The sequence below is a fragment of the Caretta caretta genome, chromosome 1 (assembly GCF_965140235.1).
Source record: "Caretta caretta isolate rCarCar2 chromosome 1, rCarCar1.hap1, whole genome shotgun sequence".
Lineage (NCBI taxonomy): Eukaryota > Metazoa > Chordata > Testudines > Cheloniidae > Caretta > Caretta caretta.
The window spans coordinates 125,752,620-125,771,729 of record NC_134206.1 but is presented as its reverse complement, the minus strand read 5'-3'; the positions used below and the strand labels follow the sequence as shown (position 1 = coordinate 125,771,729).

Genomic DNA, 19,110 nt, shown 5'->3' with positions numbered 1-19,110 from the left:
ACTGCTAGCCATCCTCATCTCTTGCCTGCCTGGCAGAAGATGATGCAATAGGACTGCTAGCAATCTCTATCACCTGCCTGCTCACCATAAGATGGTTCAATAGGACTGACTACAGGACTAAAGAGAATGACTTGATCAAGTCACTCCAAATTTAGTCCCTGCGCCCATGTCTGCCCAGGTGCTCCTGATCGACCTCACACAGGCGACCAGGAGCACCTCGGACATGACGATGACAGCTGCCAGTCCTACTGCACCGTCTGCTGCCACAAGGCAATGGGTTGCTGCTACTGTGTAGCAATGCAGTACCACATCTGCCAGCACCCCGGAGACATACGGTGACAGTGAGCTGAGCAGGCTCCATGCTTGCCGTGGTACGGCGTCTGCACAAATAACTCAGGAAAAAAGGCACAAAATGATTGTCTGCCCTTGCTTTCACGGAGGGAGGGAGGGAACGGCGGCCTGACGATATGTACCCAGAACCACCAACGACAATGTTTTAGCCCCATCAGGCATTGGGATCTCAACCCAGAATTCCAATGGGCAGCGGAGACTGCGGGAACTGTGGGATAGTTACCCACAGTGCAACACTCCGGAAGTCGACTCTAGCCTCGGTATTGTGGAAGCACTCCGCCGAGTCAATGCACTTAATGCACTTAGAGCATTTTCTGTGGGGACACACACACTCGAATATATAAAACCAATTTCTAAAAAACCGACTTCTATAAATTCGACCTAATTTCATAGTGTAGACATACCCTTAGTTTCTCCTGATTTCACAGTAAAACCATATGAAATAGATATGGATAAGTTCAAACTGGAAGCCCATATTGAAGCCCTTCATGCTCTGAAATTGATCTGGGTTGGATCTAAAACCAGTTACACATCTCGCCTGATGGTAGCACAAAATGATGAAAAACTTGAGTGCTAACCTTACCTGGTTTCTGCCATTTTGAGTTACATTCTGTGAAGTGTGTTGTTCAAAGGAATCCAAACCTAAGCTTTGGTTCAGTTTTGAGCCTCAACCCTAATTTAAAACAAATCCACATTCAAATATGGCCTCCTCAGCCCACATCCATGAAATCAGCTAGGCTCCACTCAAAGATGGTTATTATTATTTGTATTGTGGTAGTGCTTAGTGCAATAGGTCTTGTATAAACACACATGAAAACAATTTCTGCCCTAAAGATTTTACAATCTAATCAGAAATGTAATGACACTTTTTGCTGAGTCTGGGACTCAGTTTTGAATGCACAAGGAACCTTGATTCAGGCACGTTTTGCATGGTTTCAGCTTTGAGTGCAAAGAATTGGAACAACTTTATAGTCACAAGGTTAAAATGTACCCAATATAAACCACACTGAATGAACTACATAATGTATGAGCAAATACTGTGCTATAAAACCTGAACCTATAGAATATTTACCTCAAAAGCAGATGCCCCTACCATAATTCTATTGTGCATAGAATAGCAGCATAACAGTAATACTTCTGGAAACTATAATAATTAATAATAATAATAAATTAACAGCTACCTCATATATAGCACATTTCATCTCAAAGATCTCAAAGTGCTTTACAAAAGAGTTCAGTATCATTATCCCCATTTTGCAGATGGAAAAACTGAGGCACAGTGTGGCAAAGTGACTTGCCCAAGGTCACCCAGCCAGTCAGTGGCAGAACTAGGAATACACCCAAGGTTTCCCTCATTCCACTCCAATGCTCTATCCGCTACCTCTCATAAAATCTCAAAGAAGTGTTATCTTTGGACTTGCAGCATTGCAGAAAGGACCATAATATCATTTAATTCAATAATTCATAGAAACGAGGCCATAGAGCAGGGATGGGCAAACTGTGTGCCAGCCATTTTAATCTGGCCCTTGAGCTCCCGCTAGGGAGAAAGGTCTGGGGCTTGCCCCGCTCTGTCGCTCCATCGAGGAGCAGGGTTGGGGGCTGCTCTGCGTGGCTCTTAGAAGCAGCGGCATGTCCCCACTCCGGCTCTAACATAGGGGCAGCCAGAAGACTCCACTCTGCACGCTGCCCCACCCCAAGCGCCACCCCCACAGCTCCCATTGGTTGGGAACTGTGGAGAATGGAATTTGCAGGGGCAGTGCCTGTGGATAGGGCAATGTGCAGCACAGCCACCTGGCTGCACCTCTGCATAGGAGCCAGAGGGGGGACATGCCGCTGCTTCTGGGAGCCGCTTGAGGTAAGCGCCACCTGGAGCCTGCACTCCTGAGCCACCCCCCTGTGCCCCAACCCTCTGCCCCAGCTCTGATCCCCCTCCCGCCCTACCAACCCCTCAGTCCCAGCCCAGAGCACCCTCCTCCACCCCAAACCCCTCATCCCTAGCCCCACCCCAGAGCCCGCACCCCCAGCCAGAACCCTCATCCCTGCATGTCCCAAACCCCTGCCCCAGCCCTGAGGCCCCTTCTGCCCTCCGACCCCTTGGTCTCAGCCCAGAGCACCCTCCTATACCCCAAACCACTCATCCCCAGCTTCATCCCAGAGTCCGCACCCCCAGCTAGAGCCCTCATCTGCCCCGCTGCCCCAGCCCGGAGACCCCTCCCCCATGCTGAACTCCTCATTTCTGGCCCCACCCCAGAGCCCGCACCCCCAGCCAGAGCCCTCACCCCCTCCCACACCTCAACCCCAATTTAGTGAGCATACATGGCCTGTCATACAATTTCCATACCCGGATGTGGCCCTTGGGCCAAAAGGTTTGCCCACCCCTGCCCTAAAGTGTATAATGCAACCATTTATGGTTGTACCTTTTCAGGATTCTATATTCTCTTCACTTTACTAAAACTAACTTTCCCTCTTCTTTTTAAGAATATAAAGATAATAAAATGAACACCTGGAAGCTGCTCATACTAATTTTGTTTCCCTCCATGATCTTCACTGGAGGATTGCTGATATTTCTTTGTAGAAGGTAATATACATTTTTTGGGAGGGGCAGATGGGGAAGGAAAGGGGGAGTTGTCTTTCTGAGGATACACAAACACTTTGATGAATCAGTGTTCTACCAAAAACAGATCTTCCTTTTCATAGGGGGGGTCATTATACTTAGAATAATCAGGTCATTGTGAATTAGGGGCTATAATTCTGAAGACTAATCTGATGAGAGGCTGAGAGCCCATAACAGCTGCTGACTTCTCTGGGGATACTGGGAACATATGTGTACTGTTCCTTAAAAGCTGTAGCAAGAAGCCTGGCTGGAGGGGAACCTGGGAAAGTGCTAGGTAGAAGTTCTCTAGTGAAGTAGAGAGATGCAGGTAGACAAGCTTTTGGGACAATGTTGTTTTTCCTTTGCTAACAGTCACTTGATCAGTGCTAGAAGAAGTTGACCTTTTTCTGTGACCTTTATATCCTTGTTGGATAACAGACAGCATTCAGCATCTTTCAGCAGGCACAGCTGGTAGGATCAAGCCTCCAGTGACTTGCCCAAGGCCACACAGCAGGGCAAGCCACGGACAGAGCCAGGGTTAGAACTTATACATTCCTGATACCTTGTCCTATCCTCAGAGCAATAGACCTTGTTGCCTTTAGACTGATGCTTCCTTTCTGTATATACTGCTGGTTTACTTAACATGTTATTTTACACATGCTCACAAACAAGACAAAAATACCCTGGCATGAACAATCTGCTCCTGCAGACATTTAATAGCAATAACAACCCTGTGTTTTCATCTCTCTCTCTCTTATAGGTATAAATGCATTGATCCTATACGCACACCTATCCCACACCCTTCAGACAGAATCAGAATCTGGTTAGCTTCTGATGCTGCTCTGTGTCAGGTACAGTACATGCTGACCTTTTCCTCCAGTACAGTGCTATGTATGTTGCACATACAGGGTCAGGATGGTATGGCTGAAGAAATTTAGTCAGCTGGGCAAATAATAGCAAAGAAATATTCCGGAGCATTCTTGTGTCTCTAGCCCATGGAGTCGCTGGGATGGAATTTTCCACACCTTTAATTCAGTGTTTGTGTATGTTTGAGCTGGAGAAAAAATTGGGGCAGTCATTTGCATTGGTGCCAGTGCAGAACCCCAGTGCTCCAGAGGAACTCGGAGAGTGATTGTGCCTCCAGGACAATCATGACCATCTCCTAGCTGGGTGGCCGGGTGTATGTGGTATATGGGAGTGTGTACCCCTACCGTTCTCCTTTTGAGATGCTGTTGAAAGAAGATGTTAATATGTGGATCTCCTCCTCCCTATCCACTAATAACACCTGTCCTTGACAACTCCACGGGATCCTCGTTCTTCTATTGGATTCCATTCCATTCCAGATAGGTTCTTATACTACGCCCAGCACTGTAGTATCTGAACACCTTCCAGTAGTGCATTGAGCAAGATGACTAACATCTGTCACATGTTTGTTTTCCATTCCTCTCCCCAGAAGGAGCAGTGTGTGGAGTGGAGCGCTTCATTTGGGATTTTTTTATAAGGTCAAAGAAATGCACCTTGTGCTTACAGCATAAGGTGGTGAGATTTCTGACAGTTTTATACTGATAAAATAAAAACCAGCAGGATCTTATTAAAGGGGAAAAGGCAAAATACCACATTTATTGTCAATACAGAAAGAATCATAGTAAGCAATTAGTTATAGCTATAACATTCCATTCAATTTCATATTTATTTACACATTCATTCATACACACACACACACAGAGGTTCTGCAAGGTTGTTATCATAGCTACCAGCCTTAGAGTTGCTCATGCCAAGCCACTGGCCAGGTGGCCTGGACATAAGGAGGGAGCAGGGCCTTGTTAAATGCTCATCTGATGCTCCTGGAAGTTGGTTTGCAGAATCAGACCCCAAAGTTCTCACTTTCTAGAGTCCATTTTTATAGGAATTTATTCCTTTGCCAGTCTATGGGAATTGCTTCATCATGCTGTTGCTGAATCAATCAGCAGATAGCACATTCCTGACAGCTCCGTGCTGCCAGATGTTATCTTGTTCTTTGGTTCTCCCATCCTTGAGGCTGTAGGGTGGATTCCAGTCTGCCCTCCGGGGGTCCTCAGGTTATTTCCACTTGACACCTTCTTCAGCCGATGGACACTGGATTCTTAGGCTGGCACCTCCCTGATCATTCACATTTATTTGAGCATAAGCTTTCGTGAGCTACAGCTCACTTCATCGGATGCATTCAGTGGAAAATATAGTGGGGAGATTTATATACATAGAGAACATGAAACAATGAGTGTTACCATACACACTGTAACCAGAGTGATCACTTAAGGTGAGCTATTACCAGCAGGAGAGCTGGGGAGGGGGGAACTCTTTGTAGTGATAATCAAGGTGGGCCATTTCCAGCACTTGACAAGAAGGTCTGAGGAACAGTAGTAGTGGTGGTGGTGGGTGGGTGGGTGGGGATAAACAAGGGGAAATAGTTTTATTTTGTGTAATGACCCATCCACTCCCAGTCTCTAACTAAGTTAATTGTATCCACTGATTGCAAACTGGATACAATTAACTTAGGCTTGAATAGAGACTGGGAGTGGATGGGTCATTACACAAATAAAACTATTTCCCCATGTTTATCCCCCACCCCCACTGTTCCTCAGACGTTCTTGTCAACTGCTGGAAATGGCCCACCTTGATTATCACTACAAAAGGTTCTTTTCTCCCCCGCTCTCCTGCTGGTAATAGCTCACCTTAAGTGATCACTCTGGTTACAGTGTGTATGGTAACACCCATTGTTTCATGTTCTCTATGTATATAAATCTCCCCACTGTATTTTCCACTGAATGCATCCGATGAAGTGAGCTGTAGCTCACGAAAGCTTATGCTCAAATAAATTTGTTAGTCTCTAAGGTGCCACAAGTCCTTTTCTTTTTACGACTACAAACTAACATGGCTGCTACTCTGAAACCTGATCATTCAGTTATTATCCACACCAAGCACCCAGCCACATACATCCTCTATCTCTATTTTAATCACAATTTTTAACAAAGCGAGATGACTACAACAAAAGGGCGGGGAGTCTCTGGGTGCTATTTCTGTTGTTACAGAGTATTGCTTTGAGTCTCTCTCTGTGTGAGTAGTTGTTGTTACAAAGAATTGCTTTGAGAACAGACTCTGTCTTAGAATGTGCTAACACACTTAGCAGCTTGCAAGTTTCACACAGAGAGGGAGAGAAACAGTCCCAAAACCCAAAAGACCTCTTAATTAGTAATACCCTGGAATTTAAACTATGGGGAATCAAACTCATTTGTGATTTTAATACAGAACTTCTTTAATATGATCCAACAACAGTCCTTAGTTTCTGTGGGATTTTGATACATAGTCTTGGGCAGCCTCTCAGAAAGCTTTGTCCATTTCGTGGTCCTGAAGAGTAACTGCGAAAAAGGTCACACCACCATCTCTTTCAGGAGATGAAAAACCCAGCCAGAACTCAGGGGAAGATGAGCCTTCTCTCCTTAAGAAACAATATCGGTCTCCACTTCCTTCTGTGATTGGCCAAACTCGTTTGCCACCTTTTCTCAGCCAAAAAGGGCATTGCCTTATTGCTTTCCTCAATAAAACAGTGCAAATTAAACTGATATTTCTGTACAGCAGTTCACTGTGGCTTGCCAAACTGTAAGGACCAACCCATGGTGGTCGTGTCTATGTTAAGCGTGTCCCCTGGCATCTGTAAGAGGTTTTTTTCAGAGGCACAGAGCCTCTTTTTACTTCAGCAACCTTGTTTATTCATTATGTGAATGGAAGATCCAAACAAGCAGTTACTAATGTTGTATATTATTAACACAGCAGGAGTATGGGCTGGTTCCCCAAATTCCCGACATGCTGTTTATCAGCGATCTGAGCACACCTGTCACAGGTAGGTCCAAGGAAACACATGTGTCTACTGACCTGCTGGTGACAACAAATGGCAGGTGAATGTTGATAGTGCTGACAGAAGAGGGAGATTGGTATATGGAATAAAGAGTACTTGGCAGATCCTTTATATGAAATCATGGTTCTGTATAGAGATGAGAGTGGGACACAGAAAAATGACTATTAGTGTCAAGATGCCAAGAGAGACTTGCCCAGACCCAGCCTGTCTCATCCACAAATGAGCCTAACCCCTGAAATAAGATGATATTTATTATCTTGGGGCTAGAGTGTGACTGTGCCACAAGCCCATGTTGCATAGTTACACTGCCCCAGGAGCAGACCACAGACCATATTGGGATTCAGAGAGTGAGTTGGCTGGGGCAAGGAGTGGACTGAGAGTCTAACAATGTAGTCTCTGTTTCCCACTTTGTTCCAGTAATCTATCCCAACCTGCACATGACGTGTGGTTTGCACAAATGTAACAGAATGCAGAATCTGATCACGTTTGCTACACCACTGAGTGAATGCATTTGTGTGTAATACAATTTTACTCAACAGAGCTATGTTTCAACACAAGTGAAGTGAACATGCACGCTGAGATCATATTGGTCCCTCTGGAAAAGAACCAACACAAGGGGATTAACTATTGAAGTTTCTTAAGCATCTGGAAAACAGCCTACATGTATTAGCATATGTATCCTGAAGGATGATAATCCTCATTGCTGTATCAGTGGGTTATCTTTTCTGTGCTGAATTATCTTGTGGAGATACTCTAGCTGAATCCAAATAGGTCTGAGCCAAGAACCAGTCTGAGCCCAGCAATTTGACAGATCTCAAAAAGGTTCTACTAGTGACATCATGAGATTCCTGAAATGTGTATTTGGGTCACAAGAACAGACACCAGAGACAGTTTGTAGTTTGTCTTTTACAACTACTCTTAACCACAACACTATTATAGCTACATAATAGAGGGTTAAAGCCAGTTCAGGTGAAATAACATGAGGTGGTTTTTGGATGCAAATTATGCTAGGATTTGGGATTAGAGTCGAAGGTCAAATCAGTGTTAGTGTTTGGGTTTTCATTTCATAGCACTGTTATCATATGAGATTGTGGCCAGAAGAGCAAGATCAGCTGTTCTTACAAGACCAATGAATAGTTGTTAAATACCTGATTGATTTATGGGCAAGCTAAATTGTGGGTGATGACTGTTTTTTATAACATTCCTGGAGGTAACAGCTCCTAAAGGCTGTATAGAACTTTGAGACATTTATAATCTGAAAACATTGTATCATATTGTTGATAAGCAGACATCAGCAGAGAAATAATAGCCTTGTATAAAGATGTAAGATCCTTTAATGCTAATGTAGAGATGCTTTTGGACATTGTAACTGGGCGGCCTGCCCCTTTAGGAGCCAAAGACCTGGAGCTGGCTAGTTCCAGCTAGTTAGTTTATTGGCCACACATGAGAGAGAGAGAGAAAATGGAGTTCTACCAAGCCTATCTATAAAAGAGCAGCAGGAAGCCATGAGGTCAGAGAGACTCTGAACAAACAGAAAGATTGGACTTCAAAGCTCTCCAGGCAGGGAGAGACCTTGAGCAAGCAGGAGAAGGAGTGTAGGGCTCTCCAGGCAGGGGAGAAGCCCGAGGCCTTACAGAAGAATTTGTTGCTGGAATCCGGAAACTTTTGTGTGGGGGCTCTTACGTTTTGTCAGGGCTCAGAGGGTTGAGCCTTTAACTTGTTTCAACTGTTCCTTTCAGATTGCTTTATTAAATGGAGATATGCTGACATTAATTAGAGAGTTCGGCTTCTTTTTGATGGGGCTGTTAAAGTGACCTCAGTGTTACCTCATCAAAAGAGAAAACTGAGACAGGCTGCAGCAGAGACTTATGTAAGCAGGGTCTGAATGACCTCTCCACTGACAGCTAGCTGGGGACGGGAAAAAATTTCAGGACCAGACTGTATTTAAATGAACACATCCACTCCGCCTAGGTATCCAGTGGACAGGAGTTATGTAGCTTCAAGTGATCAACTTTGGCTGGTGTTAGGTTACAAATCACTTTAGTACTTAATTCAGGGGTAGTGAAATGTTGTTATCAATGTTGTTCTCTTTACTGTATAAGTAAAGGGCAGCAGACCTGTGCTAAGCCTGTCCTGACTGAGGGGTCACCCTCAACTGAAATGAACTCACTAAGTCAGAGGCTCAAATGCTGGACCAGTGTGAAAGTAGGAGGGGGTGGGGATAGGTGTCCTTGCCAGAAGTTGTGGACTGTATTTCAAAGCCCCAGGCAAGTGTAATCTGCCCTTCCCCTATGTTCAAGGATAGAGCTAAGTAAGGCTCCATTAGGAGTCTTTTGTTTTGTTAAGTGATCACTAGAGTTTAAATCACTCCCTGTGGGACAGCATTTCTGCCCAGCTTGCTTCAGCAGCCCCATTAAGAGATGACAATCACTGAGGCGAACCTCAAGAGAGTGACCTGCAGAGAACACAACAGAGAGGTAGGTGGCAGCAGAAGGTGACTGTGTCTAGCGCAGCAGCTGGCAAGGCGGCCAGTGGAGTAGAACTGTGTGCAAAACATCCAAGAACTGCAGCTTGCAAGAAGGTGGCCGGCAGAGCAGCGATGGTGGAGCCGAATGGCAGCTGGTGGGGTGGCCGGTGGAGTGACAGCCGGCCCACGAAGTGGCGTCTGGTGGAGTAGCCAGCATAACAGAGAGCGGCTGGCGGGGCAGCCAGCAGAGCAGTGGTTGGCCAGCAGGGCGGGGAAACCAGAGCAACTGTTCAGATGGTGGAGCAAGCAAGATGCCCTTCAGCCCCCACTCCCGGTGGGAGGTGACCTCACACAGATGCACCTCTGAACTCTGGGTCCACACTGACCAAGGACAACCACTGTGAGTGAGGTGTGGTGAGGGAGCAGAGAGGGGCATGGAAAGGGAACTTTTGGTTGTAGAACTTAAGAACCTGAGACAGAAGATACTGCCCCACGCACTCTGGGGTGGATGTTTTGCTCACAGATTTATGTTTATGAATCCTGCTTGTGGCATTTTCCCTAATTAATATTGGGTGACTTCTGTCCTTTCATTAAAAGTTTGTTTTCTACACTCAGACTCTGTGCTTGCGTGTGGGGAAGTATTGCCTCTCAAAGGCACCCAGGGGTGGTGTTTAATTGTCCCAGGTCACTGGGTGGAGGCTCAAGCCGGTTCTATGTTGTATTGTTGAAAAGGAACCCCTAGATATTGAACCCGCCCCTAGTTGCTGCCGGATCCACCTGGCAGAAGGTTACACATCAAAGCTGCGCAGATTTTGGAGCAAAGAGTTTCTAGTTATAGAATTTTCTGAGGGCATTGCCAGACAAAGTGCTAGCAAAGGGAGACAGCTTTAGGGAGTAAGAGGAGAAAGGAGGATATTTTCTGCTATCGTGTAGGTTATTTTTCAATATTTTTATAACTGAGTGGCAGTTTTGTGCTGTCCAGCTAGGGCTGTTTATTTTTTCCTATCTTTTTAAGAGATTTTTCTCTCCATTTCCATACAATTGCCAGCAGTAAGAGTTTATTCTGAGGAAGACATAGTGAATTGGCTCTCTGAACTGCTAACTGAGGCAGTCACTGGCTGATCCTGGAGAGGGAACAAAGTACCCTGGACTTGCAAAGTTAGGTAATAGCTTGTGTGAACAGTCATCAAGAAGGCTGCAGTCTTTCCCCACAGAGAATACTAAAAATGGGTGCTGACAACCATAAAGCCCAATCCAGTGCCCAATGAAGTCAATAAAAGGCATCCATTGACCTCAGTAAGCACTGGAACAGGCCAGTAGTGACCAAAGGGAGAGCCAAATGATCTACAGCAGTGGTTCTCAAACTAGGGCTGCCGCTTGTTCAGGGAAAGCCCCTGGCAGGCCGGGATGGTTTGTTTACCTGCGGCGTCCGCAGGTTTGGCCGATCGTGGTTCCCACTGGCCGCGGTTCACCGCTGCAGGCCAATGGGGGCTGCAGCAAGGGCGGTCAGCACATCTCTCGGCCCGCTTCCTGCAGCCCCGATTGGCCGGGGGTGGCGAACTGTGTCCAGTGGAAGCCGCGATCGGCCGAACCTGTGGATGCAGCAGGTAAACAAACCAGCCCGGCCCGCCAGGGGCTTTTCCTGAACAAGCAGCGGCCCTAGTTTGAGAACCACTGATCTACAGCACCCTGGCTATTGTTACTTGTCTTTGTGGCCTGGAGTTTTTATGTCAGTGCACCCCCACCTGCAGCTATGATCCTGCACCGTATCACACTATCAAGGGGGAAAATGCTTATTAGTTACTACACATCAAATCCTGTTTCAAACTGTCATTGCAACTCCTTTTGTTTCTTAATTGTGTAACTTTAGCGCCCTCGTGGCCAAGATGGAGTCTGCTCTGCAGGCAGCTCTGGCCAAGAGACGGCGCGCGCAGGAATGCAGCAGGAAAAATTCCTTTCACCTCAGGGGCACCTGTTCCAAACCCCCCAGAGTGAACACCCCCACCCACAGGAAAAGTACAGTGGATATAATAAAGGGAGATATTTATTTACAGAGGGATGAGAGGAGAAAAACAAGAAGGGTAAGTATAGGGGGAGCAGTAGAACAGGGTTGCATCCAAACCAAGGCCCCACAGGCCCAGTGGTAGCACCGTCTGAAAAGGCAGCCACTGAGGAATGCGTCTGCACACACAGTTCAGGAGTTCTGAGCAAGTTTCAGTTCAATGGTGAGTTTTGGGTGCTCCTGCTCATCTTCGGCACCAGTGAACTTTCCCTAACAAACCCCTTCAGTGCCGTTTTTTGCCGCTCTCTGCAAAGCCACACAGAGCAACCACCTCCCCACTTAACTAGCCAGCAGCCTCCCTCCTTATTCCCAGTGCAGAGTTACAAGCCCCAGTACTCACAGCCCCATGCAGGTGATGGGCATGATACTGGGTCCAGCTGCATGATACTGGGTCCAGCTCTGGCCTGTCCTTCTCGGGCAATTCCTCCCTGGCACAGTGCTCCTCCTGGCTCCTGTCCTGGGGTGTCCCCGACTGGCTGCTCTGTCCCTCCCAGGCTTCAGGCAGGTTCTTTCTGCTTCCTTTGTCCAGGGCCTCCAGGCTGCAGCCCTTCTCTCCTGGGGAGCTCCAGAGCCACACCCCCAAGTTTTCCCTCCTTTCTCTCACTGCTCCCCCGCCCCACTAGGAAAAAGATTTAAAGGGGCCATGCTCTCTCAACCCCAAGGAGTTACACTTGTAAACGAAAGGTACCATTACCAACACACTTATCTTTCACTCAGGAGATCAGACACCCAAAGTACTCTATTGGCTGCAGTTCTAGCGATAGCTCGGGAATGTGGCTAACTCTGTGGATCGACATGGCAGCCATTCTACCCTCGCAGTGCTACATGGCATGAGGTGAAGGTATCACTTCTCCAACTCAAACCACCAGAGGAGGCATTTTCGAAAGAAGAGGCCTTAATTCACAGCCTTTGAAGAGGCCTTAATTTACTGCAGTTGAAGATACAGTTCATAAGGTGGAAGTATTAAAATAGCAGGAATGCAGCTGACGTAAACAAATAGTACACAATAACGAAGGACTTCTGGAGTCCAGACTTCAAATGGTGAATCAGGCAACAGTGAGCATGGAATAATATTTTTTGGCCTGAAGGACTCTTAGCCCACAACTGGTGCCGGGATTTAAAGCGACACATGGTGCCTACACAAGTGAAAAGAATGTGTCGTCATTAACGGACAATAAACTGAGCGACCAGTTTGTAAAATAAAAGTTACTCTGACTTTAATCATCTCATTTTAGGCCTCTTTTGTTCACTTCACACAGTCACACACAGTTCAGCCCCAGTGGCAGTTTCCGTTCGAAAGAAGCCTGGGACTGTACTATCAGGTATACTGCAGATGAAGATTAAGGTGCAAAAAGTTGTGTGAGGGAAACATGTAGAGCATCAGCTTGCACTCTGTGAGACATTTACTTAACAAAAACATAGTCACATCAGCACTCTCTATGGCATTCTCAACCCAATAGGCTAGTCCAGGGCTGAGGGACATTGGCAGGACCGTGTGAGGGCTATTTTCCTGCTGCTGTTTCTCTATTCATTGTACCTGTAATTCAGAGAGAGAATTTCAGTTTCTAGCTAGCACATTTAACACACCTTTCAATAACTTTTTCTTAGACGGTTATAAAACAGTATAATTTATTTTGCAAACTAGAAGGCCAATTTATGCATGTATAGTTTAAAAATGTCCATTATATACTCAATAAATCTTTAGTATCTGAAAGTAGTGATTCTGCTATCCATTAAATAGGTATTAATTAGAGATAAGTGAATAATAGATTTTTTTCAGTTTGTTGACCATTTCAAAAAGTAAACAAAGATTTTGGGTTAGATCAAAAACATCAAAACACATAATTTTAATTTATTTATGTATTTATTTATAGTAAATAATAATTAATTAATCTATTATTTTATTTTAATTTAATTATTTTTTTTCAAAATGAACAATTCTGCAAAATTTACATGAGTTTGCAAACTGTTTTGGTGTCACCAAAACTCCATTTTTTGGCCAAAGTATGTATCGACCAAATAATCACATCCAGTTCTAGTATTAATACTCTCTGCACCTAGAAAAATTTCTTCTGAGCTATTGTTATGTTTCAGGGATGTATTTAGCTTTCCATATTATTATAACATATAATTTACTTACAGCATGTGCAACCTTTACTCACATTAGCGAACACTTAGGTACTTGTTTAGTCTCGGTCAAGTCAGTGAGGATGTTCCTGTGACTAAAGTGATTCATGAGTAAGGATTCCAAAATCTAGAGCTCAAGTGACAGGGACTTCTTAAGAGCTTTTGTAGTGCACACGGCATATGAGGATTTATGTTTCCCTCCATTTATGCAGAGACATCAATCCCATTACTGATACTGGGCAGTGGATGCAAAAATTATCTTTAACATTATAAAGCCCTATGAAATATTAGGAATTGTCATGTTCACTTTTTCATCTCTGGGGCCCTGATTCAGGAAAAGACTTAAATATGTGTCTAACTTGGCCCTGGTCTACACTAGGACTTTAGGTCGAATTTCGCAGCGTTAAATCGATGTAAACCTGCACCTGTCCACACGATGAAGCCCTTTATTTCGACTTAAAGGGCTCTTAAAATCGATTTCCTTACTCCACCCCGACAAGCGGATTAGCGCTTAAATCGGCCTTGCCGGGTCGAATTTGGGGTACTGTGCTACGAGCTATCCCAGAGTGCTCCATTGTGACCGCTCTGGACAGCACTCTCAACTCAGATGCACTGGCCAGGTAGACAGGAAAAGAACTGCGAACTTTTGAATCTCATTTCCTGTTTGGCCAGCGTGGCAAGCTGCAGGTGACCATGCAGAGCTCATCAGCAGAGGTGACCATGCAGAGCTCATCAGCAGAGGTGACCATGATTGAGTCCCAGAATCGCAAAAGAGCTCCAGCATGGACTGAACAGGAGGTACGGGATCTGATCGCTGTATGGGGATAGGAATCCGTACTATCAGAACTCCGTTCCAGTTTTCGAAATGCCAAAACCTTTGTCAAAATCTCCCAGGGCATGAAGGACAGAGGCCATAACAGGGATCCGAAGCAGTGCCCCGTGAAACTTAAGGAGCTGAGGCAAGCCTACCAGAAAACCAGAGAGGCGAACGGCCGCTCCGGGTCAGAGCCCCAAACATGCCGCTTCTATGATGAGCTGCATGCCATTTTAGGGGGTTCAGCCACCACTACCCCAGCCGTGTTGTTTGACTCCTTCAATGGAGATGGAGGCAACACGGAAGCAGGTTTTGGGGACGAAGAAGATGATGATGATGATGAGGAGGTTGTAGATAGCTCACAGCAAGCAAGCGGAGAAACCGGTTTTCCCGACAGCCAGGAACTGTTTCTCACCCTGGACCTGGAACCAGTACCCCCCAAACCCACCCAACGCTGCCTCCTGGACCCGGCAGGCAGAGAAGGGACCTCCGGTGAGTGTACCTTTTAAAATACTATACATGGTTTAAAAGCAAGCATGTGAAAGGATTAATTTGCCCTGGCATTCGCGGCTCTCCTGGATGTACTCCCAAAGCCTTTGCAAAAGGTTTCTGGGGAGGGCAGCCTTATTGCATCCTCCATGGTAGGACACTTTACCACTCCAGGCCAGTAACACGTACTCGGGAATCATTGTACAACAAAGCATTGCAGTGTATGTTTGCTGGCGTTCAAACAACATCTGTTCTTTATCTCTCTGTGTTATCCTCAGGAGAGTGAGATATCATTCATGGTCACCTGGTTGAAATAGGGTGCTTTTCTTCAGGGGACACCCAGAGGTGCCCGTTCCTGCTGAGCTGTTTGTATGTGGCTGAACAGAAATGTTCCCTGCTGTTAGCCACGGGGAGGGGGGAGGGTTGAGGGGGTAGCCACGTGGTGGGGGGAGGCAAAATGCGACCTTGTAATGAAAGCACATGTGCTATGTATGTAAGTTAACAGCAAGGTTTACCCTGAAAGAGTGTAGCCACTGTTTTATAAAATGTGTCTTTTTAAATACCGCTGTCCCTTTTTTTTTCTCCACCAGCTGCATGTGTTTCAATGATCACAGGATCTTCTCCTTCCCAGAGGCTAGTGAAGATTAGAAAGAAAGAAAAAATACACTCGTGATGAAATGTTCTCTGAGCTCATGCTGTCTTCCCATGCTGACAGAGCAGAGACGAATGTGTGGAGGCAAATAATGTCAGAGTGCAGGAAAGCACAAAATGACTGGGAGGAGAGGTGGCGGGCTGAAGAGAGTAAGTGGCGGGCTGAAGACAGGGCTGAAGCTCAAATGTGGCGGCAGCGTGATGAGAGGAGGCAGGATTCAATGCTGAGGCTGCTGGAGGACCAAACCAGTATGCTCCAGTGTATGGTTGAGCTGCAGCAAAGGCAGCTGGAGCACAGATTGCCACTACAGCCCCTGTGTAACCAGCCGCCCTCTTCCCAAGTTCCATAGCCTCCTCACCCAGACTCCCAAGAACGCGGTGGGGGGGCCTCCCGCCAACCAGCCACTCCACCACAGAGGATTGCCCAAAAAACAGAAGGCTGGCATTCAATAAATTTTAAAGTTGTAAACTTTTAAAGTGCTGTGTGGTATTTTCCTTCCCTCCTCCACCACGCCTCCTGGGCTACCTTGGTAGTCATCCCCCTATTTGTGTGATGAATGAATAAAGAATGCATGAATGTGAAGCAACAATGACTTTATTGCCTCTGCAAGCGGTGATCGAAGGGAGGAGGGGAGGGTGGTTAGCTTACAGGGAAGTAGAGTGAACCAAGGGGCGGGAGGTTTCATCAAGGAGAAACAAACAGAACTTTAACACCGTAGCCTGGCCAGTCATGAAACTGGTTTTCAAAGCTTCTCTGATGCGTACTGCGCCCTCCTGTGCTCTTCTAACTGCCCTGGTGTCTGGCTGCGCGTAACCAACAGCCAGGCGATTTGCCTCAACCTCCCACCCCTCCATAAACGTCTCCCCCTTACTCTCACAGATATTATGGAGCGCACAGCAAGCAGTAATAACAGTGGGAATATTGGTTTCGCTGAGGTCTAAGTGAGTCAGTAAACTGCGCCAGCGCGCCTTTAAATGTCCAAATGCACATTCTACCACCATTCTGCACTTGCTCAGCCAATAGTTGAACAGTTCCTGACTACTGTCGAGGCTGCCTGTGTATGGCTTCATGAGCCATGGCATTAAGGGGTAGACTGGGTCCCCAAGGATAACTATAGGCATTTCAACGTCCCCAACAGTTATTTTCTGGTCTGGGAATAAAGTCCCTTCCTGCAGCTTTTGAAACAGACCAGAGTTCCTGAAGATGCGAGCGTCATGTACCTTTCCCGGCCATCCCACGTTGGTGTTGGTGAAACGTCCCTTGTGATCCACCAGAGCTTGCAGCACTATTGAAAAGTACCCCTTGCGGTTTATGTACTCGCCAGCTTGGTGCTCCGGTGCCAAGATAGGGATATGGGTTCCGTCTATGGCCCCACCACAGTTAGGGAATCCCATTGCAGCAAAGCCATCCACTATGACCTGCACATTTCCCAGGGTCACTACCCTTGATATCAGCAGATCTTTGATTGCGTGGGCTACTTGCATCACAGCAGCCCCCAAGGTAGATTTGCCCACTCCAAATTGATTCCCAACTGACGGGTTGCTGTCTGGCGTCGCAAGCTTCCACAGGGCTATCGCCACTCGCTTCTCAACTGTGAGGGTCGCTCTCATCTTGGTATTCATGCGCTTCAGGGCAGGGGAAAGCAAGTCACAAAGTTCCATGAAAGAGCCCTTACGCATGCGAAAGTTTCGCAGCTACTGGGAATTGTCCCAGACCTGCAACACTATGCGGTCCCACCAGTCTGTGCTTGTTTCCCAAGCCCAGAATCGGCGTTCCACAGCATGAACCTGCCCCATTAGCACCATGATGCATGCATTGTCAGGGCCCATGCTTTCAGAGAAATCTGTGTCCATGTCCTGATCACTCACGTGACCGCTCTGACGTCGCCTCCTTGCCCGGTATCGCTCTGCCAGGTTCTGGTGCTGCATATACTGCTGGATAATGCGTGTGGTGTTTAATGTGCTCCTAATTGCCAAAGTGAGCTGAGCGGCCTCCATGCTTGCCTTGGTATGGCGTCCGCACAGAAAAAAGGCGCGGAATGATTGTCTGCCGTTGCTCTGATGGAGGGAGGGGCGACTGACGACACAGCTTACAGGGTTGGCTTACAGGGAATTAAAATCAACAAAGGGGGTGGCTTTACATCAAGGAGTATTTCAGGCAGGACTTCACGGAGGGTTCCAATAAGAAATGGTGCACCTAAGTAATTGTTCTTATTGGAACAAGCAGGTTGGTCTGGCCTCTGATTGATACATGGCTAGATTTACCTCGCTGCACCTTCTCTGTGAGTGACTGCAGTGTGACCTAGAGGAATGAGTCCCCTAGGCGGGGGAGAGGGGGAAGCAAATGAGTACAAAACAAATCTGGTCTATTTCTTGTTTTGATCCACTACACCTATCTTTTACATCTTTGGCTGACAGCAGATGGTGCAGAAGGACTGCATGCCATCCACATCTCATGGCTGCTTGGCAGAAGATGGTACAGTAGGACTGCTAGCAATCCGAATCGCCTGCCTGCTCACCATAAGATGGTTCAATAGGACTGACTGCAGGACTAAAGAGAATGACCTGGTCAAGTCACTTCTAATGTAGTCCCTGCACCCATGTCTGCCCAGGCGCTCCTGGCCGATGTGGCCAGGAGCACCTCGAACATGACGATGATGGCTACCAGTCCTACTGCACCATCTGCTGCCAGAAGGCAATGGGTTGCTGCTACTGTGTAGCAATGCAGTACCACGTCTGCCAGCACCTAGGAGACATACGGTGACGATTACCTGAGCGGGCTCCATGCTTGCTGTGGTATGGTGTCTGCACAGGTAACTCAAGAAAAAAGGCGCGAAACGATTGTCTGCTGCTCCTTTCACGGAGTGAGGGAGGGAACGGGGGCCTGACCATATGTACCCAGAACCACCTGCGACAATGTTTTAGCCCCATCAGGCATTGGGATCTCAACCCAGAATTCCAATGGGCAGCGGAGACTGCGGGAACTGTGGGAGCTCTGGAAGTCGACTCTAGCCTCGGTACTGTGGAAGAACTCCGCCGAGTCAATGCACTTAATGCACTTAGAGCATTTTCTGTGGGGACACACACACTCGAATATATAAAACCGATTTCTAAAAAAACGACTTCTATAAATTTGACCTAATTTCGTAGTGTAGACATACCCTTAGAGTTAATACCTAGCTTATGTGCCGTGCTGAATGGGGGCTGTAGTAATATACACCCATCCAGAAAAGCATGGTGCTTGGGGGTACCATGCAGCAAGGTGAAGCTTTACGAGGCACAACAGTTATATCCTTGTGCTCTGATGACTACATAATTGCCTGAAAGTAAGACCGTCTTAGGCACATTCAGTAAAGCAATCCCCAAACCTGAGCATGTACAGAGCTGAACTAGATGGCTTGCAGACGACACTAGTGAGTCACTGCTGCCACCTACTGGACACATGATGTATTCTAACTGATTCAGCTATTTTTAAAGCTTTCATGTTGGCTTAATCAAGGGTCTATCTACACACAAAAGTTATATAGTATTGCAATATACCAGTATAGTTAAAGTGGTACAGCCCCCATCCCCATGTGGATGCATGATATACTTGTATAAATGTGTCTTATACTGGAATAGCTTATTCTCCTTTCTGAAAAGGAATAAACAATTCCAGTATAAG

At 46.5% G+C, this 19,110-nt stretch overlaps 1 protein-coding gene across 2 annotated transcripts in view; it reads left to right on the top strand.

Moving 5' to 3' along the window:
- The window catches only part of LOC125640734 (interleukin-5 receptor subunit alpha), a 28,828-nt gene extending 20,219 nt beyond the window's left edge, over positions 1 to 8,609 (top strand). For both annotated transcript variants that reach the window (XM_075131041.1, XM_048859590.2), the window contains 4 exons: positions 2,830 to 2,929; positions 3,705 to 3,795; positions 6,752 to 6,821; positions 7,376 to 8,609. In XM_075131041.1, coding sequence (XP_074987142.1) covers positions 2,830 to 2,929; positions 3,705 to 3,795; positions 6,752 to 6,821; positions 7,376 to 7,467 — 353 coding nt within the window. In that variant the 3' untranslated portion in view covers positions 7,468 to 8,609. The remainder of the gene's footprint in view (positions 1 to 2,829; positions 2,930 to 3,704; positions 3,796 to 6,751; positions 6,822 to 7,375) is intronic.
- The last annotated feature ends 10,501 nt before the right edge of the window (positions 8,610 to 19,110 follow it).